This window comes from Polypterus senegalus, chromosome 14 (assembly GCF_016835505.1).
Source record: "Polypterus senegalus isolate Bchr_013 chromosome 14, ASM1683550v1, whole genome shotgun sequence".
NCBI classification, from domain to species: Eukaryota; Metazoa; Chordata; class Cladistia; order Polypteriformes; family Polypteridae; genus Polypterus; species Polypterus senegalus.
This window is the reverse complement of record NC_053167.1, coordinates 142,020,394-142,046,050: the sequence shown is the minus strand read 5'-3', so window position 1 is coordinate 142,046,050 and position 25,657 is coordinate 142,020,394. Positions and strand designations below refer to the sequence as shown.

The 25,657-nt window shown below is 45.0% G+C and overlaps 1 protein-coding gene across 3 annotated transcripts in view; it reads right to left on the bottom strand.

Annotated features, from left to right (window-relative positions):
- mysm1 (Myb-like, SWIRM and MPN domains 1) overlaps positions 1–24,981 on the bottom strand; it is a 116,440-nt gene extending 91,459 nt beyond the window's left edge. For 2 of the 3 annotated variants that reach the window (XM_039734728.1, XM_039734729.1), the window contains exons 1-3: positions 24,789–24,981; positions 18,121–18,193; positions 4,236–4,306 (exon numbers count right to left, since the gene is read on the bottom strand). In XM_039734728.1, the coding sequence (XP_039590662.1) occupies positions 4,236–4,306; positions 18,121–18,193; positions 24,789–24,850 (206 nt within the window). In that variant the 5' untranslated portion in view covers positions 24,851–24,981. The remainder of the gene's footprint in view (positions 1–4,235; positions 4,307–18,120; positions 18,194–24,788) is intronic. The other variant, XM_039734727.1, reaches the window with a different exon arrangement.
- Positions 24,982–25,657: the final 676 nt, after the last annotated feature.

Below are 25,657 nucleotides of genomic sequence, written 5' to 3'. Positions count from 1 at the left end.
GAAGGTAAACCTTCGGCCCAGTCTGAGGTCCTTAGCACTCTGGAGAAGGTTTTTGTCCAGGATATCCCTGTACTTGGCCACATTCATCTTTCCCTCGATTGCAACCAGTCGTCCTGTCCCTGCAGCTGAAAAACACCCCAACAGCATGATGCTGCCACCGCCATGTTTCACTGAGGGGACTGTATTGGACAAGTGATGAGCAGTGCCTGGTTGTCTCCACACATACCACTTAGAATTGAGGCCAAAAAGTTCTATCTTGGTCTCATCAGACCAGAGAATCTTATTTCTCACCATCTCAGAGTCCTTCAGGGGGTCTTTTAGCAAACTCCATGCGGGTTGTCCTGTGTCTTGCACTGAGGAGAGGCTTCCGACAGGCCACTCTGCCATAAAGCCCTGACTTGGTGGAGGGCTGCAGTGATGGTTGACTTTCTACAACTTTCTCCCATCTCCTGACTGCATCTCTGGAGCTCAGCCAAAGTGATCTTTGGGTTCTTCTTTACCTCTCTCACCAAGGCTCTTCTCCCCCGGTAGCTCAGCTTGGCCGGACCGCCAGCTCTAGGAAAGGTTCTGGTCGTCCCAAATGTCTTCCATTTAAGGATTATGGAGGCCACTGTGCTCTTGGGAACCTTAAGTGCAGCAGACATTTTTTTGTAACCTTGGCCAGATCTGTGCCTTGCCACAATTCTGTCTCGGAGCTCTTCAGGCAGTTCCTTTGACCTCCTGATTCTCATTTGCTCCGACATGCATTGTGAGCTGTAAGGTCTTATATAGACAGACAGGTGTGTGGCTGTCCTAATCAAGTCCAATCAGTAGAATCAAACACAGCTGGACTCAAATGAAGGTGAGCTCAAGGATGAGCAGAAGAAATGGAAAGCACCGGAGTTAAATATATCACGAGTGTCACAGCAAAGGGGCTGAATACTTAGGACCAGGTGAGAGTTCAGTTTTTCTTTTTTAATAAATCTGCAACAATTTCAAAAATTCTTTTTTTTTGTCTGTCAATATGGGGTGCTGTGTGTACATTAATGAGGGAAAAAATTAATTGAAATGATTTTAGCAAATGGCTGCAATATAACAAAGAGTGAAAAATTGAAGGGGGTCTGAATACTTTCCATACCCACTGTAGATTTTCAATGATATTCAAGTCAGGGGACTGTGTCGGCCATTCCAGAACATTGTACTTCTCCCTTTGCATGCACGCCTAGATTTCCAACTGTGTTTTGTGTCGTTGTCTTGTTGGAATATCCAACCTCTGCTTAAGTAACTTCAACTTTGTGACTGATGCATGGACATTACCCTGAAGAATTTGTTGATGTTGTGGTTGAATTCATCTGACCCTCGACTTTAATAAGGTCCCCAGTCCCTGAACTGGCACACACAGCCCCACAGCTTGATGGAACCTCCACCACATTTGACAGTAGGTAGCAGGTGTTTTTCTTGGAATGCGGTGTTCTTCTTCTACCATGCAAATGGCTTTTTGTTCTGACCAAATAACTCCACTTTTGTCTCATTAGTCCAAAACACTTCATTCCAAAATTAATCTGTCTTGTCTAAATGAGTATTGGCATACAACAAGCGACTCTGTTTGTGGCGTGAGTGCAGAAAGGGCTTCTTTCTCATCACCCTACCATACAAATGTTCTTTGTGCAAATTGTGCTGAATTGTAGAACGATGTACAGATAACATCTCGCTGCAGATGGTGTCTCGCAGGTCTTTGGAGGTGATCTGTGGGTTGTCTGTCACCATTCTCACAATCCTGCCTCTTCATATGTCACTCTTGTATTTTTCTTGGCCTGCCAGACCTGCTGTGTTGGTTTAACTGTGCCTGTGGCCTTCCATTTCCTGATTCCATTCCTTACAGTTGAAACTGACAGTTTAAACCTCTGAGATGGCTTTTTGTAGTCTTCCCCTAAACCAGGAGACTCAACAATCTTTGTTTTCAGATCTTTGGAGAGTTGCTTTGAGGATCCCATGCTGTCTGTCACTCTTCAGAGGAGAGTCAAAGGGAAGGAAGCACAACTTGTACCGTAGATCCCGTTATATAAGCCGAGAATTTCGTCCTAGATTTTTGGCTTGGAGTTTGGGGGTCGGCTTTACAACGAGTATCGTTTCAGATTCAAGATTTCCAGCGCAATGCCGGTTTTGCCGATAAATACGGAATAATGACGAAACCACAGAGCCATCTTTCAGATGAAGAAGTAACTTTACATGCCGGTACTTTAAATTAAATAATTTATTCAAAAAAGTGTTTTAGTTGTTGATTTTATTAATACAATTTATAATAAATTATCGGGAAGTTTAAAATAAAAATTTTTGTTTTGATTTACGACCAACATCTTGCGTTACGACCCGGATGTGGTCACGTGTATCCGCTTGCGCGACTGTAAACAAACAACCGAGAGCGTTAGTAGCGTCAGTCGGAGCCCAGATACATGTGTTTGTGCATGTAATTGCAGTGATTTATCTATATATATAATTCATTAAGACCATGCAAGCAAGACACATAAATGTTCAGGAAGGAAGAGAAGGTAAAGAAAGCGATCACAATCGAAACGAAGATGGAAATTGTGTGGAAATATGAGAGTGCTGTTCGTGTGACCGATGTCGCTAATATGTACAGCATCTCGACAATTTTACAAAGGAAGGAGGCTCCTTCTAAACAATAACCACCTTCCGTCTCATTCTCCTCCTCCTCCTCCTCCCTCCCTGCAGCACAAAGATGTCAAATTAAATGGTGAGTACAGTATGAAATTGTTGTTTCTAGAATAGAATGCCTTTTATTGTCACTATACACATCTACAATGAGATTAAAAGCAGCTCCTTCAGTGCAGAAAAAAAGTTCTGTATAGAGCTTGTATGGTTGTTTTTTTAGCCTTAGCAGAACGCCGGATCAGCGGCCCCGCTTCTGCTTTCTTTCCCTCCTCCGTCTGCGTCGTCTCCTAGACCCGACAACAATCCACGGAGGGCCTGCTGGTCTCGCTATGTTGTCTGGGATGCAAGCAAGACACTCAAGCAAGCAAGTGTGTGATGAATAACACTCAAAACAGGCTCTGGACACCGATGTCTATGAGGTTCTGACGAGTGTAGCGGATGTTCGCCGAACCGATCGTGCACAAAAAAAAAAAAAAGTGCACTGAAAAGGAGAGCCCTGAGCCGCTGCAAACATGCGTGCCGCCATGCTCCTAGCTTAATCTAGCCTACTTCTGGTTGACTAGGCACTTTTTATAACTTTTTGGTTAGCATATTATATAAATTATTGGTGTTTTGGTAAATTCTGCACATTAAACAACCCTTTTTTATTATGAAAAGGTTAAGTAAGTGTTGCAGTGGGAGGTTCGGAACGCATTATGGGTTAGCCTTCGCGAACGAATTAAGTTCGTAAGACAATCTCCACTGTATTGCGTATTTAAGTTAATCAAATTTATAACGAGTCTCCGGAAATCCACCCGCCGATGTATCGTATTTGCGTATATAGTTTCAACACAAAGGTTTCATTTTACCAAACTTCTCCGCAATCACTTCCTGGTTTCCATCAAAAATGCCGGCAGCCTCAAATTCTCGCCGATAAACATAATAAATATACCTGAAGAGACACTTTTAAGGAAATTTAGAAAATTTTGCTTGGAGAAGGGGGTCGGCTTAAATACCGGTCATCGGCAAATACATGTAATTTAGTAGGTAGAGAAGGGGGTCGGCTTGTATTCCGGGATCTACGGTAATTGACCACCTTAAATACCTCTGACCACTCATGATTGGACACTCCTGTCTATGAAGTTCAAGGCTTGACGAGCTCATCCAACCAAGTAATCAGCACTGAGCAGTGACAGGCATTCAAATCAGCACAATGACAAGGGGACCCACAGCCAGTTTTTCACATTTGATTTCATTTCATAAAACTAAATACTGGGTCACTAAAAATCTTTGTTTGTAGAACACCGCAGTACTCCGATGTTCCTAGGAAATGAAAGACGTACCACTGTTATCTTTATTGTTGAAAGGAGAGTCAGTTATTACGCAGGCTGAGAGGGGGTCCCAGACTTTTTCATGTGACTGCATGTGTGCATTCGCCAATTGCAATACATCCATTTTTAACTGAAACATTTAAGGAATTAAAAACAGTCCTGTCACTAGAGGTCTTTCAATAATATTTATAAAATACGCATCACGTCTAGTATTCGAAATGCATGCATCAAGGATTCAAGCCAGTAATGCCACAAAAATAATAAGCAGGATACTCTTCTTCAAGCAGCATGTTCTCAATGACGGCCTTGTTCTCCTCACTAATTGAGTTGTCCAGCATCCACGGCTAGAAAATAAAACACACAGAGATACATGGAGCAGAGAATTCAACGTGATCAACACAAAACACAATAAAAACCACATAAACACAGTTAACCCCAAGATGACTTAATGCAGGGGTCTCCAACACGTCGCTCACGAGTTACTGGTAGCTCTCCAAAGGGTTAATGAATCCTACATAAATTTGAAAACTTGATTAGTCAAATTAGGGGTGGGTGATCTTTCCAAATAATCATATCACGATCCATAATCTCTCTTTTCAATGCGGCGTACACTTAAGAGAATTTCCAGACTCAAACTCATCAAGACCTAAGTAGCGCTTTATTTTAAATATCAAACAAAGTTGAATTAATTTGTTCTCTCGCTCGTTAGCTAAGCGGCGTTAAGAAACATGACCCGAAGCTGGCGAGTGACTGAGGAAGGCCCCCCAGTCTCGGCCCACTGCGTGGATCTCATCCATCCATTATCCAACCCACTATATCCTAACTACAGGGTCATGGGGGGCCTGCTGGAGCCAATCCCAGCCACCACAGGGCACAAGTCAGGAAACCACTGCACTGTAAGGCGCACGCGCGCAAACGCACACACACACACACCAGGGACAATTTAGGACCACCAATGCAACTAACCTGCATGTCTTTGGACTGTGGGAGGAAACCCACGAAGACACGGGCAGAACATGCAAACTCCACGCAGGGAGGACCTGAGAAGCGAACCCGGGTCACCTAACTGTGAGGCAGCAGTGCTACCCACTATGCCGCTGTGTCGCCACGTGGATCTCAGATTCATGGAAAATAAATCGAAACCACAAGCGAACTCTTGATACATAGAGCAATGAGAGAAGTCGCCAAATCAACAGGAATGTTCAAGCAAATTAAAGGAAAAAACCCAATCTAAATCTGTGAAGTAGCTTTCTCGTGAAAAGCAGACAGACATACAGAGAGAGACACTGGATTTTATATATTAGTAAACCTTCAAAATAATGTGCAGTTAAAGTCTCAACAGCATCTCTGGAGCTTAGTAGAGTCGGGTGACTATAAGAATCTTCACCAAGCTGCAGCTCTGAAAATGTCTGCTTTGTTTGGGTCTCCATACCTCAGTGAGTCTGACGTGAATGTCATGAAGTCAAAGTTCAGAACACGACTGACAGACGGACATTTAAACGACTCCATCAGAGTGAACCTGAGTGGCTCCACTCCACCGTACACCTCAGTGCCAGTCATCTGACTAACTCAAAAACACATCACACATGCGACTGGACCTGTGAATGAAGTGACACAGTGACATGTGACAAAATGACAAATGAAGAAGTCATAACTGTGGATTTGGAATTGCATTGTTTGGTTTGTCATCATTCAGGTTTTAATTCAATAGTGTGAGATACACGAGAAAATCCATACAGACGTAGAAAATGCACTTGCAGGTGAACTCAATAGTTTTTGTGATGTTTTAATGCAAAATGTGAATTGTGGACACCGACATTTTGTAAACGTTCAGGCAAAACAAATTGTTCAGTGTGTTTGGGATGAAATAAGCGATGAGAAGAAACGTAAGAAAACAGGAGGAGCTCTCGGCCATTTTCATTTTGTAAAAGGAGCTCTCAGGGGAAAAAAAAAGGGTTGGAGAGCCCTGAAGATCTCAACGGAAAAATGTGGCCCTCTAGTGACCCAAACTTGTATTGCACACAGGAGGTTGGATTTCTGATTAATGAGTGATGGCAGAAAACTTCCAATTCGAAATGCCACATTGAAGAATTGGTAACATATTCATTTTGAGATATTTTATCAATCCCAGAGGGGAAACTGTATTTTTGCGTGACCTTTGGAGGTCAGTGTAGGGTTAGCCAGTGTGCAGAGCCCCTGGAGCAATTTTTTTAAACCGGTGTGGACCTCCCCAAGGCTGGCACTACCACCCTAACCTGGCACAGACCGATGCTTTCCCCGTTCCCCACAAGTATAACACCACAGTCTCAAGCACAGCACAATACACAATTTTTCTCCTTTTCTTTCTCTCTTTCTTCTCTTCTCCTCCCGACTCTGGCTCTCCGAGTAGTGCCTGCTGGCCCCTTATATTAGGCACCTGCAAGTGCTGCCCATGAGAGGCTCAGCAGTTGCTGCAGCACCCCCTGGTGACACCCACAGACCCCAACAGTGCTATACCACACTCCGAACTCCCATGGAGCCCTGCAGGAGACCTAGGCACCACTGTAACCCAAGGGGGGGCTGCCATCTAGTGCGCTGGGGGAGATAATCCCGGCCGGGCAATCTGCCACACTGGCTTTGAAATACCCCATCTTAGTAAGCACCACCAGGCACTGAGTGTCTTTTAAAAGGTGTGGACTATGCGCTTGCTGGAAAATGATGTGAACACTGGACCCATGATGAAGCAAGCTGGTGGTCATGGCAGGATGCTTAGGGGGTGCTTTACTTCAGCTGGAGTTGGGGGTTTTAGTCACAAAGAAGAGAATCGCAAAGAACTCCAAATACCAGTCAACGTTCGTGCAAAACAGGGCTGTCAGGTCAAATGTCGCTACACAAATTCACATTTACTTAATAAAGGTCTTGTTTGAAGACAAAAGCTAACCTTTGACTGTCAAGCAACGCTTGTTTGTTTTGCCCACACCAAGTCAGGCATCGTGTTATTCCAGATGCGCCATGTAAAGCTGCAGGATTTTACCAATCTGTTTTGGCGCTGTGATAGATGGCTGGCAGCTCAACCTGGTCGGGATACCCACAGAGTGGAAGACACAAGACACTAGATGGCATCGCTCAAGACACTAGATGGCAGCTTCCTTGCAGTGTAGCGGTGCTCCGGATTCTCGCAGGGCACTATGGGACATGGAGTTCGGCAACACGGCCCCGCTGGGTACCGTGGGTGCCACCAGGGGACGCTGCAAGAGAACCAGAGGAGTCCTGTCTCATCCATAGCCCAGAAGTACTCCCAAGGCATGAGGACAGAAACTGTGAATTTCCCCTTGGGATTAATAAAGTATCTATCTACCCCAAAGTACTAAAGTACTTCCGGGCTGAAGGAAATTCAAGTTCTCCATCAAGGACTACCGTATCTACTCGCGTTGAAGTGATTGATTTTACAGTATAATTTCCAGTATTTTATAATGTCGGTCGTATAAGTCGAATGCGGAAAACTCACGCTATTGGTCCAAGAGATTATGATATGCTAACGCCCACCTAAGAGAGTAACCACGAAGCACACGGCCTTTTGTTTTCTATGTACAGTGTTGTGTCTACGTGACCACACGGTAATACTCGAAATATTTTCCGAAGTGACGCCTGCACCGATTTGTGTTCTTTGTATCTCAACCCCCTCATACACCTTTATGGTAAGAGCATCCCTTATTTATGATGGCGCGTTCAATCAGAAGGGAATATGAAGCTGGTTTTAAATTAAAAGTCGTTGAAGTGGCGAAAGAAATTGGTAACTGTGCTGCTGCAAAATTAGCTAAGCGAGTATTTTGACCATATCATAATTTTCATGCATATATTCCATCTCCAAGCTGTATAAACTTGATAGATTATTTGATTTAAGCGAATCAGGTGATGTGTATTTGTGTAATGAGGGAGGGTGTGGCCTAAGGAGACCCACATCCTATATCAAGGTGTGCAGAATTATTAGGCAGCTTCTTTTCCTCAGGCAAAATAGGCCAAAAAAAAAAGAGCGATTTAACTGACTCAAACTGTAAAAAGTCTTTCAGAGGGATGCAGCACTCTACAAATTGCTAAGATACTGGGGCGTGATCACAGAACCACCAAGCGTTTGGTTACAAATAGTCAACAGGGTCACAAGAAACGTGTTGAGAAAAAAAAAGATGCAAGTTAACTACCACAGATTTGAGAGGAATCAAAACGTGAAGCAACCAGGAACCCGTTATCCTCCAGTGCCGTTATATTCCAGAACTGCAACCTACCTGTAGTGCCCAGAAGTACAAGGCGTTCAGTCCTCAGAGACATGGCCAAGTTAAGGAAAGCTGAAACCCGACCACCACTGAACAAGACACACAAACTGAAACGTCAAGACTGGGCCAAGCAGTATCTGAAGACAGATTTTTCAAAGGTTTTATGAACTGATGAGATGAGAGTGACACTTGGACAAGATGGCTGGATCAGTAACGGGCACAGAGCTTCACTTCGACTCAGATGCCAGCAAGGTGGAGGTGGGGCACTGGTATGGGCTGGTATTGTTCAAGATGAGCTAGTTGGACCATTTCCGGTTAAAGATGGACTCAAATTCAACTCCCAAACCTACTGCCAGTTTTTAGAAGACACTTTCTTCAAGCAGTGGTACAGGAAAAAGTCAGCATCTTTCTAGAGGACCATGATTTTTATGCAGGACAATACTCCATCACACGCATCAAAGCACTCCACTGCGTGGCTAGCCAGTGAAGATAACAGAATAATGACACGGCCCCCTTCCTCACCTGACCTAAACCCTATTGTTGTGATGTGGGATTTTGCATATAACTTGATACATTTTTTGTATGTCTTTATTTATAATTTAGGCAAACCAATGTAATTTAGTGGTACTTTGGTGAGAGGTATTCGTGTTTGCGCCCCTTTACGACTGTCTCTTTGTAATTTTATAACAGGACTTGGGGGGATGTGTCTTAAACCACTTTGATGAGCGTCTCTCTGCTAAAGTCTTTCTCCCATCTCCCACACAAAGCCAGGATGTTTAACATATGGTCTTGGGGGGGTTGCAGGTGTTAAGATGTTCTATTTCCCCCCATTGGTCTGAGGTATGGCTGTTTGGAATTGGCTTGTCTCAGAGGCCTTTAAGTACCATGATGTCCTATTGGCTGTAGGGGTTGGTCAGAACATCTCTAAATGTATTTGCTCAACCACATTCTCTCTCAATAAACCTCCAATGAAAAATAAAAACTGTGGACGACGTTTTCCCTTGCCCGGACGCGGGTCACCGGGGCCCCCCTCTGGAGCCAGGCCTGGAGGTGGGGCTCGATGGCGGCGCCTGGTGGCGGGCCTGCACCCATGGGGCTCGGCGGGCACAGCCGAAGAGGTAACGTGGGTCCTCCTCCCCAGGGGCTCACCACCTATGGGAGGGGCCAAGGAGGTTGGGTGCAGTGTGAGTTGGGTGGTGGGAGGCGGGGACCTTGGCGGTCTGATCCTCGGCTACAGAAACTGGCTCTTGGGGCGTGGAATGTCACCTCTCTGAAGGGAAGGGAGCCTGAGCTAGTGCGAGGTCGAGAGGTTCGGCTAGATATAGTCGGACTCACCTCGACACACAGCTTGGACTCTGGAACCAATCTCCTTGAGAGAGGCTGGACTCTCTACCACTCTGGAGTTGCCCGGTGAGAGCGCCGAGCAGGTGTGGGCATACTTATTGCCCCGACTTGGAGCCTGTGCATTGGGGTTTACCCCGTGGGCGAGAGGGTGGCCTCCCTCCGCCGGGTGGGGAAGGGTCCTGACTGTTGTTTGTGCGTATCGCGAACAGCAGCTTGGAGTATCCACCCTTTTTGGAGTCTCTGGAGGGTTGCTAGAGGGCATACCTTCTGGGGATTCCCTCGTTTTGCTGGGAGACTTCAATGCTCACGTGGGCAATGACAGTGAGACCTGGAAGGGCGTGATTGGGAGGAATGGCCCCGATCTGAACCCGGCGGTGTTTTGTTATTGGACTTCTGTGCTCGTCATGGATTGTCCATAACGAACACCATGTTCAAGCATAAGGGTGTTCATATGTGCACTTGGCACCAGGACACCCTAGGCCTCAGGTCGATGATCGACTTTGTGGTATGTCGCCGGACTTGCGGCCATATGTCTTGGACACTCGGGTGAAGAGAGGGGCGGAGCTGTCAACTGATCACCACCTGGTGGTGAGTTGGCTTCGATGGTGGGGAAGATGCGGTCAGACCTGGTAGGCCCAAGCGTGTTGTGAGGGTCTGCTGGGAGCGGCTGGCAGAGTCCCCTGTCAGAAGTAGCTTCAACTCCCACCTCGGCAGAACTTCAACCCGCCCCGAGGGAGGTGGGGACATTGAGTCGAATGGGCCATGTTCCGTGCCTCTATTGTTGAGGCGGCTGACCGGAGCTGTGGCCGCAAGGTGGTGGTGCCTGTCGTGGCGGCAATCCCGAACCCGTTGGTGGACACCGCGGTGAGGGATGCCGTCAAGCTGAAGAAGGAGTCCTATAGGACTTTTTGTCCTGTGGGTCTCTGGAGGCAGCTGATAGGTACCGGCAGGCCAAGCGGAGCGGCCGGTTGTTGCTGAGGCAAAACTTCGGGCATGGGAGGAGTTTGGAGGCCATGGAGAGCGACTTTGGACGGCCGAGGAGATTCTGGTCCACCGTCCGGCGTCTCAGGAGGGAAGCAGTGCAGTGTCAACACCGTATATAGTGGGGATGGTGCCTGCTGACCTCGACTCGGGCGTTGTGGGTCGGTGGGAGGAGTACTTGAAGACCTCCTCAATCCCACTAACATGCCTTCCAATGAGGAAGCAGAGCCTGGGGACTCTGAGGTGGGCTCTCCCATCTCTGGGACTGAAGTCACCGAGGTGGTCAAAAACTCCTTGGTGGCAGGGCCCGGGGTGGATGAGATACCGGAGTTCCTTAAGGCTCTGGATGTTGTAGGACTGTCTTGGTTGACACGTCTCTGCAACATCGCATGGACATCGGGACAGTGCCTCTGGATTGGCAGACCGGGGTGGTGGTCCCCTCTTTAAAAGGGGACGGAGGGTGTGTTCCAACTATAGAGGGATCACACTCCTCAGCCTCCCTGGAAAAGTCTATTCGGGGTTCTGGAGAGGAGGGTCCGTCGGATAGTGAACCTCGGATTCAGGAGGAACAGTGTGGTTTTAGTCCTGGTCGGAACAGTGGACCAGCTCTTCACCCTTAGCAGAGTCCTGGAGGGTGCATGGGAGTTTGCCCGACCGGTCTACATGTGTTTTGTGGACTTGGAAAAGGCATTGACCGTGTCCCTCGGGAATCCTGTGGGGGTGCTCGGGAGTATGGGGTACGGACCCCTGATAAGAGCTGTTCGGTCTCTGTACAACGGTGTCAGAGCTTGGTCCGCATTGCCAGCTGTAAGTCGAGCCCGTTTCCAGTGAGAGTTGGACTCCGCCAAGGCTGCCCTTTGTCACCGATTCTGTTCATAACTTTTATGGACAGAATTTCTAAGCGCAACCAGGGTGTTGAAGGGGTCGGTTTGGTGGACTCAGGATTGGGTCACTGCTTTTGCAGATGATGTTGTCCTGTTTGCTTCATCAGGCCGTGATCTTCACCTCTCTCTGGATCGGTTCGCAGCTGAGTGTGAAGCGGCTGGGATGAGAATCAGCACCTCCAAATCCGAGCATGGTCCTCAGCGGAAAAGGGTGGAGTGCCCTCTCAGGGTTAGGGGAGAGATCCTGCCCCAAGTGGAGGAGTTCAAGTATCTCGGGGTCTTGTTCACGAGTGAGGGAAGAATGGAGCGTGAGATCGACAGGCGGATCGGTGCGGTGTCCATAGCGATGCGGGCTCTTCATCGGTCTGTCGTGGTGAAAAAAGAGCTGAGCCGTAAGGCAAAGCTCTCAATTTACCAGTCGATCTACGCTCCTACCCTCACCTATGGTCATGAGCTATGGGTAGTGACCGAAAGAACGAGATCGCGAATACAAGCGGCTGAAATGAGTTTCCTCCGCAGGGTGTCTGGGCTTTCCCTTAAAGATAGGGTGAGAAGCTCAGTCATCCGGGAGGGGCTCAGAGTAGAGAGAGGAGTCAGATGAGGTGGCTCGGGCATCTGATCAGGATGCCTCCTGGACGCCTCCCTGGTGAGGTGTTCCGGGCACGTCCAACCGGGAGGAGGCCCCGGGGAAGACCCAGGACACGCTGGAGGGACTATGTCTCCCGGCTGGCCTGGGAACGCCTTGGGATTCTCCCGGAAGAGCTGGAAGAAGTGGCCGGGGAGAGGGAAGTCTGGGCCTCTCTGCTTAAGCTGCTGCCCCCGCGACCCGACCTCGGATAAGCGGAAGAAAATGGATGGATGGCATTCTCTCTCTCTCTCTCTAACCAACATATGACGAAGAAGCATCTCTCTTGCTAACAACTGAAGAAGACCATCACACCATGAACTGAAGACAACACAATGAAGAGCACAGCTCAGCAGCCATATTGAACAGACATGTGGCTGAAAGCTGAGCACCAACGATGCCTTAACTAGAGACATTAAGTAACTACAAGTCTGTGTGCCACCTGAATTACACATCACCATTTTATCAGGTTGTATGGTTGCCAATATTCAAATGTACTTTGCATTTTGTTATTATTTATGAATATTATCAGTAATACATTATTTTATGTGTAACTTAACTCCTGCTTGTCTTTTTACTACATCTAATTGCCTGAGGTTGTAGATATAGAAGGGAAGGTGGGGAGAAGTCATATAAAGTCGTAAGTCTGTGAGATTAGGCATTCATAGGCTACATATTAATAATACAATAGGGGACAGTACAGCAATTAATACACACGTGGACAAAATTGGTGGTACCCTTCAGTCAATGAAAGAAAAACTCAAAATGGTCACAGAAATAACTTTAATCTGACAAAAGTAATAATAAATAAAAATTCTATGAAATTTAACCAATAAAAGTCAGACATTGCTTTTCAACCATGCTTCAATAGAATTATTTAAAAAAATAAACTCATGAAACAGGCCTGGACAAAAATGATGGTACCCCTAGAAAAGACTGAAAATAATGTGACCAAAGGGACATGTTAATCCAAGGTGTGTCCACTAATTAGCATCACAGGTGTCTACAATCTTGTCATCAGTCAGTGGACCTATATATAGGGCTCCAGGTAGTCACTGTGTTGTTTGGTGACATGGTGTGTACCACACTCAACATGGACCAGAGGAAGCGAAGGAAAGAGTTGTCTCAGGAGATTAGAAAGAAAATTATAGACAAGCATGTCAAGGTTAAAGGCTATAAGACCATCTCGAAGCAGCTTGATGTTCCTGTGACTACAGTTGCACATATTATTCATAAATTTAAGATCCATGGGACTGTAGCCAACCTCCCTGGACGTGGCCGCAGGAGGAAAATTGATGACAAATCAAAGAGACGGATAATACGAATGGTAACAAAAGAGCCCAGAAAAACTTCTAAAGAGATCCAAGGTGAACTTCAAGCTCAAGGAACATCAGTGTCAGATCGCACCATCCGTCGTTGTTTGAGCCAAAGTGGACTTCATGGGAGACGACCAAGGAGGACACCATTGTTGAAAACAAATCATAAAAAGCCAGACTGGAATTTGCCAAACTACATGTGGACAAGCCACAAAGATTCTGGGAGAATGTCCTATGGACAGATGAGACAAAAATTGAACTTTTTGCCAAGGCACATCAGCTCTATGTTCACAGATGGAAAAATGAAGCATATCAAGAAAAGAACACTGTCCCTTCTGTGAAACATGGAGGAGGCTCTGTTATGTTCTGGGGCTGCTTTGCTGCATCTGGCACAGGGTGTCTTAAATCTGTGCAGGGTACAACGAAATCTCAAGACTATCAAGGGATTCTAGAGAGAAATGTGCTGGCCAGTGTCAGAAAGCTTGGTCTCAGTCGCAGGTCATGGGTCTTGCAACAGGACAATGACCCAAAACACACAGCTAAATACACCCAAGAATGGCTAAGAGGAAAACATTGGACTATTCTAAAGTGGCCTTCTATGAGCCCTGACCTCAATCCTATTGAGCATCTTTGGAAAGAGCTGAAACATGCCGTCTGGAAAAGGTACCCTTCAAACCTGAGACAACTGGAGGAGTCTGCTCATGAGGAGAGGGCCAAAATACCTGCTGAGAAGTGCAGACATCTCATTGACAGTTACAGGAATCGTTTGACTGCAGTGATTGCCTCAAAAGGTTGTGCAACAAAATATTAAGTTAGGGGCTTCCATCTTTTTTGTCCAGGCCTGTTTCATGAGTTTATTTTTTTAAATAATTCTGTTGAAGCATGGTTGAAAATCAACGTCCGACTTTCATTGGTTAAATTTCATAGAATTTTTATTTATTATTCCTTTTGTCAGATTAAAGTTATTTCTGTGACCATTGTGAGTTTTTCTTTCATTGACTGAAGGGTACCACCAATTTTGTGGACAAAACGATAAAACACCCATTGAGAACTTGAGTGGGCCCTTCTGAAACAGGGAAGGAAAACAGCACACCTCTCTGGAGAGCGTCTGGGAGGCTCTGGTCGCTGCTGCTGCTGCTGCACAAAAGGTTGATCGGCAACAGATCAAGAAACTGACAGACTCCAAGAATGGAAGGCTCATTGCTGTCATTGAAAAGAAGGGGCGCTGTATTGGGCACTGCCTTCCCCTGTCAGAAATGCTTAATTTGGTAATTATGTGTTGTTTGTTTATTATTCTCACTTTAACAGATGAAAACAAACAAGGGAGGCCGGGAAAATGTAAGTTTTTGATTTAGTTGCATAATAATTCTGCACACTAATAGTTGCCTAATAATTGTGCCCACACACGTGTATTCCCCTGATGATGTTCACACTCACATTTCCTTTGCATTAACATTCAGGTTTATTAACATTTTGGATTGACTGATGGCACTGTATTTGTTTCATAATAAAATGAATCCCATAAATACAACTTTGCCTAATAATTGTGCACACAGTGTAGTTGGCACACAAGTGATTATTATTTCAACATTCCAAAGTTCTGCCATCTTAACGGTGCTGTGGAGACGCATTCGTGACACTGCCTGCTTCTGCGCGTGAGAATCGGGATGCCTCAGCGATTCATTAGTTGCAAAGATTTGTGCCCATCAGTTTGTTTAATCATTGTCATTTCTCAAAAGGCCTGCTGCTCCTAACTAAAAATGCTGAACGAGCCATGATGCCATGGGCAGAGCGGGCATGTGAACCGTGAGTAATGTGTACTTTGGAGACATCAAACCCAACTTATCTTTAATTTCACTGGAGTTCCGGAAGTCAGGCACATTGGCCACATTAACAACAAAAACTTTTTTGGACGTGAGCGTCAGTAGGCTTTGTGCCATCGGAACCAAGTCACCCAAACTCTAATCTAACATTTCAGTAATTTACTGCTCTTACTCATCATACAATCGGCCATTACGACAGCAATTGACGAGAAGAATTCAGAATTACGGTGTTTGCATGGCTCCTTCTCTTGCGTAATTTGGCTCAAAACCTAAATCAGCCCATCGTCATCTCATAACAGGCCGACGTTTCAAGTTTGTTATTTTTCCCTCCAGCCATTTTAGCTCTGAACCATCCTTAAGAAACTGTGACCCACAGATAGACAGGCACACACCAATCATCGAGATATCAATGTTTCCTGTATGGGGGAGACCCTAAACCGCCGATAACCGCGAATCGAAATTTTTGACAAATCAAAAGCTTTTGCTTATGGTGGGGGAGGGCGCAAAGCAACAAGACAAAACAGAACCCGCCTTGTGGCACCTAAAATCCCAACGGTGGGATTCAGACTCACCACAAATGATGGCAGCCTGAGATGAGCAAGTCCCCACTTCTGTCTGAACGCCGATCCTCAAAATTGTGAAAGTGAACAGCTCTTGCTTGTTGCAGTGGACTCACATTATCGTAACTTTTGAAATACGGAGAAAAAGATCAATCAACAGTGCATAACCAAAACTGAAATGAGCTCACCTGGAAAGACATTAACTATCTTCCTCTTTTTTGACTCGACTTCAATTTCCCCAAAGGCAGGTTTGGGATGTCAAAAACACCTCATCTCATTAAAACACACACGGGTTCAAGTACAGGAATAAACCGTTTTGGTCAAACTGCTGCCAAAAAAGTGTCCTCTCTCCAACTTCCTTCTTACAAATTTGTCAACCACACTCTCAGATTTTGATCTGTGCACAGACCCAAAAAGCCCCGCCTTCAAGAATGCCACCGCCAATCAAATGAGTCGCTGAGTAAGAAAACGGAAAGAGTACTTTGAGAGGCCGATGAATGAAGAGAACGAGAGAGAGAGGGTTGGATGACGTGGAGATAGTGAATCAGGAAGTGCAATGGATAAGCAAGGAGGAAGTAAGGACAGCGATGAAGAATGGAAAGACCATTGGTCCAGATGACACACCTATGGAAGTATGGAGGTGTTTAGGAGAGATGGCAGTGGAGTTTTTAAACAGATTGCTTAATGTAATCTTGGAAAGCAAGAGGATGATGAGGAGTGGAGAAGAAGTGTACTGGTGGGCCGATATTTAAGAATAAGGGGGATGTGCAGGACTGTAGTAACTACAGGGGGATAAAATTGATGAGCCACAGCATGAAGTTATGGGAAAGAGTAGTGGAAGGTCATTTAAGAAGTGAGGTAATGATTAGTGAGCAGCAGGATGGTTTCATGCCAAGAATGAACACCATACATGTGATGTTTGCTCTGAGGATGTTGATGGAGAAGTTTAGAGAAGGCCAGAAGGAGTTGCATTGCATCTTTGTGGGCCTGGAAAAGAAAATGACAGGGTGACTGAGAGGAGTTGTGGTATTGTATGAGGAAGTCAGGAGTGGCAGAGAAGTACGTAAGAGTTGTACAGGATATGAACGAGGAAAGAGTGACCATGGTGAGGTCTACGGTAGCAGTGACGGAGGTGGGATTACATCAGGGATCGGCTCTGAGCCCTTTTTTATTAGCACTGGTGATGGACAGGCTGACAGACGAGATTAGACAGGAGTCCCCATGGACTGTGATGTTTGCTGATGACATTGTGATCTGTAGCGAGAGTAGGGAGGAGGATGAGGAGACCCTGGAGAGGTGGAGATATGAGAGGTGAGGAATGAAGGTCAGTAGGACCACCAAGACGTGTGTGAATGAGAGGGAGGTCAGTGGAATGGTGAGGATTAGGAGAGTAGAGTTGGTGAAGGTGGAGGAGTTTAAATACTTGGGATCAACAGTACAGAGTAATGGAGAGTGTGAAAGAGAAGTGAAGAAGGGAGTGCAGGCAGAGTGGAGTGGGTGGAGAAGAGTGTCAGGAGTGAATTGTGACAGACGGGTATCAGCAAGAGTGACAGGGAAGGTCTACAGGACGGTAGTGAGACCAGCTATGTTATATGGGCTGGTGATGGTGGCACAGGAGACAGAGCTGGAGGTGGCAGAGTTAAAGATGCTAAGATTTGCACTGAGTGTGACGAGGATGGACAGGATTTAAAATGAGGACATTAGAGGGTCAGCTCAGGTGGGATGGTTGGGAGACAAAGTCAGAGAGGTGAGATTGCATTGGTTTGGACATGTGCAGAGGAGAGATGCTGGGTATACTGGGAGATGGGTGCTAAGAATAGAGCAGCCAGAGAAAAAGAGAAGAGGAAGGCCTAAGAGAAGGTTTATGGATGTGGCGAGAGAGGACATGCAGGTGATGGGTGTGACAGAACAAGATGGCGAGGACAGAAAGATATGGAAGAAGATGATCCGCTGTGGCAACCACTAAAGGAAGCAGCCAAAAGAAGAAGAACCAAATGAGTCACTGATCAAATCAGCCAATGCGTAAACTTGTGTTTTTTGTTTTATTTATTTTTTTTTTTAAATCCACATAAGACAAAATCAAACAAGCAGACGAACACACAGACACACTCTTTCACAAACACACAGCAGCCTGTCCTCATCAATGTGGTCAAAGTTTGAGCTATTTAATTATTTTTTGTATTACACCAAATCTCCACTTATTGTGTTAATGCCAGTCAACTGTGGCATCGGCTCACTAAGAACACCTCAAAAGGACAGGATTATAGAAGATATTTCTACAACTAGTTGTCCGCACCTGGTCTATCTAGTCAAATGTGGACCTCACCCCAAATAATTTGCTCAAAAGTAACCAGAAAAACCAAAGGCGTACTTACAAGGAATTCACTGTTGGCTCTCCATGCGGACTGCAGGTACTGATCATGCAGGAAACCACTGGCTCCGGTGTCACTGCCGACAAAAAAGAAGACGCGAGACCACTGGTTAGTTTTACTAGCCACAGTGTCTGGAACTTTGCTATCTCCATTCTCCTTTATATAAAAACATTTCACTACCATCACCACAAACAACGCAGAGAGGTTTAATAAAATGATCGCTTTTAGGATGATTATCCCTTCAGTCTCGACTCACTTAAACTGCAGAGGCTCTGCTCCTTCAGTCTTTCCTCCTTGCTCGTTTTCCATGGGCCTCAAACAGCCAAATTGGACATTTTCTAACATTAAAAAGAGTTAAACAAGAGCAGGCCATTCAGCCTAAGAAAGCTCACGAGTCCTGTCCACTTAATCCTTCAAAAATAACATCAAGTCGAGTTCTGAAGATCCTTCGGTCCACCACACTGCTTGGCTGCCAACTCCATGTATCTGTGGTTCTCTGTGTGGGAAAAAAAAACTTCCTCACGTTTGTGTGAACATTTCTATTCACTCTAAGGGCTCGTTTATACTTCACATACGCGCACGCATCATGGTGGCGACGCATGCCCAGCGTTCATTTGAGGTGTCCTCTGAAATTAATGTGACACGTGCACAAGTTGTAGTACCAGCAAAAAGTCCGGGGGATCCGCAGTGTGATAAAAGTCGGAAGGTGACGTCAGAGTCATCATGTGACAGAAAGCCGCTCTGAGGATCCTACAGGATCGATGTGCGTGCTTCGAGGTTTGATGAATGGGTTGAAGCAACGTGCAGACATACAGATACATTGGTGGTGCTTTTATACTGTATATATATATATATATACACACAAACCGGATTCCAAAAAAGTTGGGACACTATACAAAACGTGAATAAAAACTGAATGCAATGATGTGGAGGTGCCAACTTCTAATATTTTATTCAGAATAGAACATAAATCACGGAACAAAAGTTTAAACTGAGAAAATGTATCATTTTAAGGGAAAAATATGTTGATTCAGAATTTCATGGTGTCAACAAATCCCAAAAAAGTTGGGACAAGGCCATTTTCACCACTGTGTGGCATCTCCCCTTCTTCTTACAACACTCAGCAGACGTCTGGGGACCGAGGAGACCAGTTTCTCCAGTTTAGAAATAGGAATGCTCTCCCATTCTTGTCTAATACAGGCCTCTAACTGTTCAATCGTCTTGGGCCTTCTTTGTCGCACCTTCCTCTTTCTGATGCGCCAAATGTTCTCTATAGGTGAAAGATCTGGACTGCAGACTGGCCATTTCAGTACCGGATCCTTCTCCCACGCAGCCATGATGTTGTGATTGATGCAGAATGTGGTCTGGCATTATCTTGTTGAAAAATGCAGGGTCTTCCCTGAAAGAGATGACGTCTGGATGGGAGCATATGTTGTTCTAGAACCTGAATATATTTTTCTGCATTGATGGTGCCTTTCCAGACATGCAAGCTGCCCATGCCACACGCACTCATGCAACCCCATACCATCAGAGATGCAGGCTTCTGAACTGAGCGTTGATAACAACTTGGGTTGTCCTTGTCCTCTTTGGTCCGGATGACATGGCGTCCCAGATTTCCAAAAAGAACTTTGAATCGTGACTCGTCTGACCACAGAACAGTCTTCCATTTTGCCACACTCCATTTTAAATGATCCCTGGCCCAGTGACAACGCCTGAGCTTGTGGATCTTGCTTAGAAATGGCTTCTTCTTTGCACTGTAGAGTTTCAGCTGGCAACGGCGGATGGCACGGTGGATTGTGTTCACTGACAATGGTTTCTGGAAGTATTCCTGAGCCCATTCTGTGATTTCCTTTACAGTAGCATTCCTGTTTGTGGTGCAGTGTCGTTTAAGGGTCCGGAGATCACGGGCATCCAGTATGGTTTTACGGCCTTGACCCTTACGCACAGAGATTGTTCCAGATTCTCTGAATCTTCGGATGATGTTATGCACAGTTGATGATGATAGATGCAAAGTCTTTGCAATTTTTGCTGGGTAACACCTTTCTGATATTGCTCCACTATCTTTCTGCGCAACATTGTGGGAATTGGTGATCATCTACCCATCTTGGCTTCTGAGAGACACTGCCACTCTGAGAAGCTCTTTTTATACCCAATCATGTTGCCAACTGACCTAATTAGTGTTTATTGGTCTTCCAGCTCTTCGTTATGCTCAAATTTACTTTTATTGCTACTTGTCCCAACTTTTTGGGGATTTGTTGACACCATGAAATTTTGAATCAACATATTTTTCCTTTAAAATGATACATTTACTCGGATTAAACGTTTGATCTGTCATCTACGTTCTGTTACAAATAAAATATTGACATTTGCCATCTCCACATCATTGCATTCAGTTTTTATTCACAATTTGTTTAGTGTCCCAACTTTTTTGGAATCTGGTTTGTATATATATTATTATTATTATATTATTATCGGACCTTACTTATTCAATGTTAATTAATGTTGACTTATGTTTATTTTTTATTGTGTCTTCATTTTGTAAAGCACTTTGAGCTACATTTTTTTGTATGAATATGTGCTATATAAATAAATGTTGATTGATTGATTTGCACTTTCCGCTAACAATTAATAGTTGGGTTCTAAGGAAAAATCTGCGAACAACTGAGTCCGTGAACCCTGAACCGCGACTTTGCGGGGGTCTATTGTATACAATTTAAAGAGATTGTTACTTTCATGGGAATTTTTACCTACTCTTTCGATTCTTTGTTGCGTCGCTTCTCCGCGATTCTAAATATACACCTGACCGAATTGTGGATTCTTCGAAATTAAACTTGTCGTAACTTTAATTTTTGCGGGACTGCAGATTCTCATACGTATGGTCGTGTAAATCTACGTTTTGAGCACTGAATGATGTGAACGCGAACAGATTATTGCAGACTCGGATATTTTGCCTGAAGTGTTTGTGGATTTCACTTTCACCAAACAACAAATCTTTCAATTCTAGCGGATACGCCTCTTTTTTGGGAAGAAACACGACTTTTCCCTGATGGCAACACGAATTTTGACTATTTACAAGGCTCTGACTTAAACTTTAAAGCCAAACAATGTCACATACTTCTGTCATATCATCTCTGCGCACATATTCGATCTCTTTTTGTTGTTCTGTTATTTCACCGAGTAATAATTTCCGTTTGTTTGTGCTAATGCGATCTTTATTATCTTTTTTTTTTGATACTTTCAAGTTTTATACGTTCATATTCTTTAACTTGCTCTACATGTGCATTGCGCCAACAGTTTTGAACGTCATTATGAAGTTATAAATGTGCCATTAAAGGTCGCCATTTAACCTGACAAAAGGACTTTCTGACTGAAGTCTTTTATTTCTGACACCGATTGGACCTTCGAGGTTTTCAGTTCCACTTGGTCCAGGCTGATTATTACTTTCCATATTTTCTGAATTTGCACATAGATTATTATTTCTCTTTTTGTGCCTTCTGCTCACTCCAACGCTTTTGTGTCTCTTTGACGCCCTACTCTTCCTTCTTCACTTAGTCGTTGACGTGCCATCTAGAACGTATAACATTTTTTAGAGCTGGGACCTGAAGTGTGTCTGCCAAAAGCGTTCCAACAACTTAGAGGTTAGATGTCCGTGAACTTGTTTTAAATTATTTGTAAGTAGGGCGTGACGTGCAAAAGTCACCGTCTCACGGGTCTTGATTCCAAAGGTTGTAAAATCTAGACTCGCGTGTCGTCAAAGTGTCTCTCCGAGAAGATCACGTCTGGACCCAAGATTTTTTAAATTTTTTTAATTATAAATAGAGAGAAACAAGAATTCTACAAAAATCTTCAGTTTTCTCCATGAAATATGTGACAACTTGAGCAGAATCCATTTCGTCGGCACTAGTAGGCATTTTTCTAATTAATTTGTGTGCTATTTCATGAAGCTTCATCTCCCAAACAGACGTACTGAAATAGGCATGAGCAATCAACAGAAGACGACCCACCAATCAAAACCCAGCATGCGCTAGAGCCCACCCTCTAAACTTTGACGAGTGAAGGTGACAGCTTGATTTAAAGCCACGTTTCGAGGAATATTACGGACAAAATGTAATACATTTTCAACAAAAAACATTTTGCGACACATCAATCAATCAATCAACATTTATTTATATAGCACATATTCATACAATAAAATGTAGCTCAAAGTGCTTTACAAAATGAATAGAGAAACAGAAGACACAATAAAAGATAAACATAAGTCAACATTAATTAACATAGAATAAGAGTAAGGTCCGATGGCCAGGGTGGACAGAAAAAACAAAAAAAAACTCCAAAGGCTGGAGAAAAAAATAAATAAAATTTTACATTATTCACATTATTTATGCTCACATTGTTTTTTTTTTGTTCTTTATTTCGCCTTATACGATTTCTTGTATTAGGAATTTGTTATTTTCGCATACCCCTTGGGGTCTGAGCACAGGGTCAGCCATTGTACAGCGCCCCCTGGAGCAATTACAGGTTAAGGGTCATGCTCAAGGGCCCAGCAGAGTAGGATCTCTTTTGGCAGTGACGGGGATTCGAACCAGCAATCTTCGGGATACCAGCGCAGATCCATAGCCTCAGAGCCACCACTAACTTTAAGTTATTTGCACATTTATTTATTTAGTTTTGTCCAAAATATTCCTCCATACCTGCGGTGGGCTGGCAGGGCCTTGCACCCTGTGTTGGCTGGGATTGGCTCCAGCAGACCCACGTCACCCTGTAGTTAGAATACAGCGGGTTGGATAATGGATGGATATTCCTCGATACATTCATCTTGGTCACACCATTTAGAAAGGACAACACTTTTTCTACATGCCATGCCCCCATTACAGAATTTGTTACATTTCTCTGTTTTCTTCTAATTGGAGCACGGGCGGGTGAAGCGACTTGCTCAGGGTCGCAGTGTCATTTCTAGGGGGAACTGAATCCATAACTCGAAGATTTGAAGTCCAAATTCTTAACCACTATGCCCCACTAAGAGCCAATAATATGAGCCACTATTTTCAGCTGCTCCTGTTATGGGTCGCCACAGCGGATCATCTTCTTCGATATCCTCCTGTCCTCTGCGTCTTGTTCTGTCACACTCATCACCTGCATGTCCTCTCTCACCACATCCATAAACCTTCTCGTAGGTCTTCCTCTTCCCTGGCAGCTCTATCCTTGCCATCCTTCTCCCAGTATACCCGTCATCTCTCCTCTGCACATGTCCAATCCAACACAATCTCTCCTCTCTGACTTTGTCTCCCAACCATCCAACCTGAGCTGACCCTTTAATATCCTCATTACTAATGCTGTCCATCCTCATCACACCCAATCCCAATCTTCACATCTTTAACTCTGCCACCTCCAGCTCTGTCTCCTGTGCCACCGTCTCCAGCCCATATAACACAGCTGGTCTCACTACCGTCCTGTAGACCTTCCCTGTCACTCTTGCCGATACCCGTCTGTCACAAATCACTCCGGACACCCATTCCACCCTGCCTGCACTCTCTTCTTCACTTCTCTTCCACACTACCCATTACTCTGTTGTGTTAATCCCAAGTATTTTAAACTCTTCCACCTTCATCAACTCTACTCCCCTCATCCTCACCATCCCACTGACCTTCCTCTCATTCACACACATGTATTCTGTCCTGGTGATCCTACTGACCTTCATTCCTCTCCTCTCTAGAGCAGATCTCCACCTCTCCAGGGTCTCCTCAACCTGCTCCATACTGATCACAATGTCAAGATTAGCCCCTGGTTTAAAACAAAAAACACACACACAACACACACCCAAAAACTACAAACATTGTAAACATAATAAGTAATTAGTTGCATAGTACAATTCTGTTACACCCCATTAGCCAACAGCACCTTAACCGAGGCCCACTGTTTTAAAGCAGTAACACAGCTAGCATATAGATAATACATTACGCTTTTATAAAAATCAGCTGGATTTCTGTTTAAAGTGCTGTTGCTCCTAAACGATCTACTCCGCTATTCCACTCTCCTGCGCATGCTCAGAGCGTTTATTAACATTTGCTAGTATTTGCTAGTAACAGAGGCATTTATCCGGAGATCTCCTCAGAGGTAATCCATGCAACATTCACCTTACACAGGATTAGCTCAGTGGTACCGAAAGCGGGCGTCTGTGTCACCTGGCACTGGTCCGTTTTTGTCGTTTGGTTGGCATCAAGCTGTGGCGATGCCTGTTCGCGTTCGCCTCGTAACAATCACAGGTTCCTTGCCTCTCGCTTGCACTAATTGTGTGTGTGGGACGACGGGTACGAGTTAATACTAAATGGCCAGCTGGGTTGGCAGCAAACACGGGGGCCAGTGTCTCACGAGGACAATAAACGTCATCTGCATCGGGCACAAAGAGTCTTCCTAGCGTTGGCTTTTTCGGCACAAACAGTCCTATAAGCATCGGGCATCAGGCGGCGATAGCACTGGGGTGTCCTTGAGTTAACCGCACTGCCACAAAACACCCGCCAACGTGAACACAACCATTTGCTGCATCGAATGTGTACGCTGTCTAAGAATCTTTGCACAGAGTGCCAGTAACGAAGCCTTCATCACAAGTGTCAGCCTAAATGGATATCTGCCGTCGCGTTGTTCGCCATTAGCGGCACCGCGCGCGCTCTTACCTTACAATCAGGCCAGGTTCGTCGCCGCCTTCCAGACCCACAACATCCACCTCCTCCGCCATATCGCAATAAGCACAATCGGCGAACACCACTGTGATGACGAGTGAATGAATCCGCGACTTCTTTCAACGTCGCCCCACAGCGACTTCCAGGTGTAGACAACGTGCGCACGCGCCGCGATGAAAATCACGTGAGCCGGACGTTTCTGCTCATTCGCGGGTGGTGAGGAGTGACGCGCGCCCCCACGTGTCGAGGAGGAATTTATGCTTCGCCGCCGTTAACTTGAAACAGTTGTTGGGCGCGTATGGCGTTATTTCAGTGCCACTATTCTGAGCGCACGTAAAAAAAGATTGCAAGTGCAAGTGTTGCATTTTGAAGAGAAATTTATTTTGAGCGTACAAAAGCTGAATTTGAGTGAACAAAATTCATTGCTGCGTGCAAAAAATGTATTTCAGTGTTTGCGCTTATCCATATACACACACACAATAGCACCCCCTCTCGCTCAGTTTTTTCATTTGCGCTTGCTCGCAATGTGTTGCTTACGCTCACAACATTCTCTGCTGCAAGCGCTCAACTCTCTGTACACCGTTCTAAGTGTGCCACAAAACCAACCAATCACAGACTTGGTTTCAAAAATTCTGATTAGCTCTTACGGTCTCCAATCAGCTCGCTAGCTGCTGCATTCCGGAAACAGTCGAAATGTAGCTAAATCCAGCTAAACTCAATTAAACCCCAATTTTAAAATAAAATAATTAAAGATATTATCCGCAAATTGGGGTTTAATTGAGTTTAGCTGGATTTAGCTACATTTCGGACTGTTTCCGGAATGCAGCAGCTAGCGAGCTGATTGGAGACCGTAAGAGCCAATC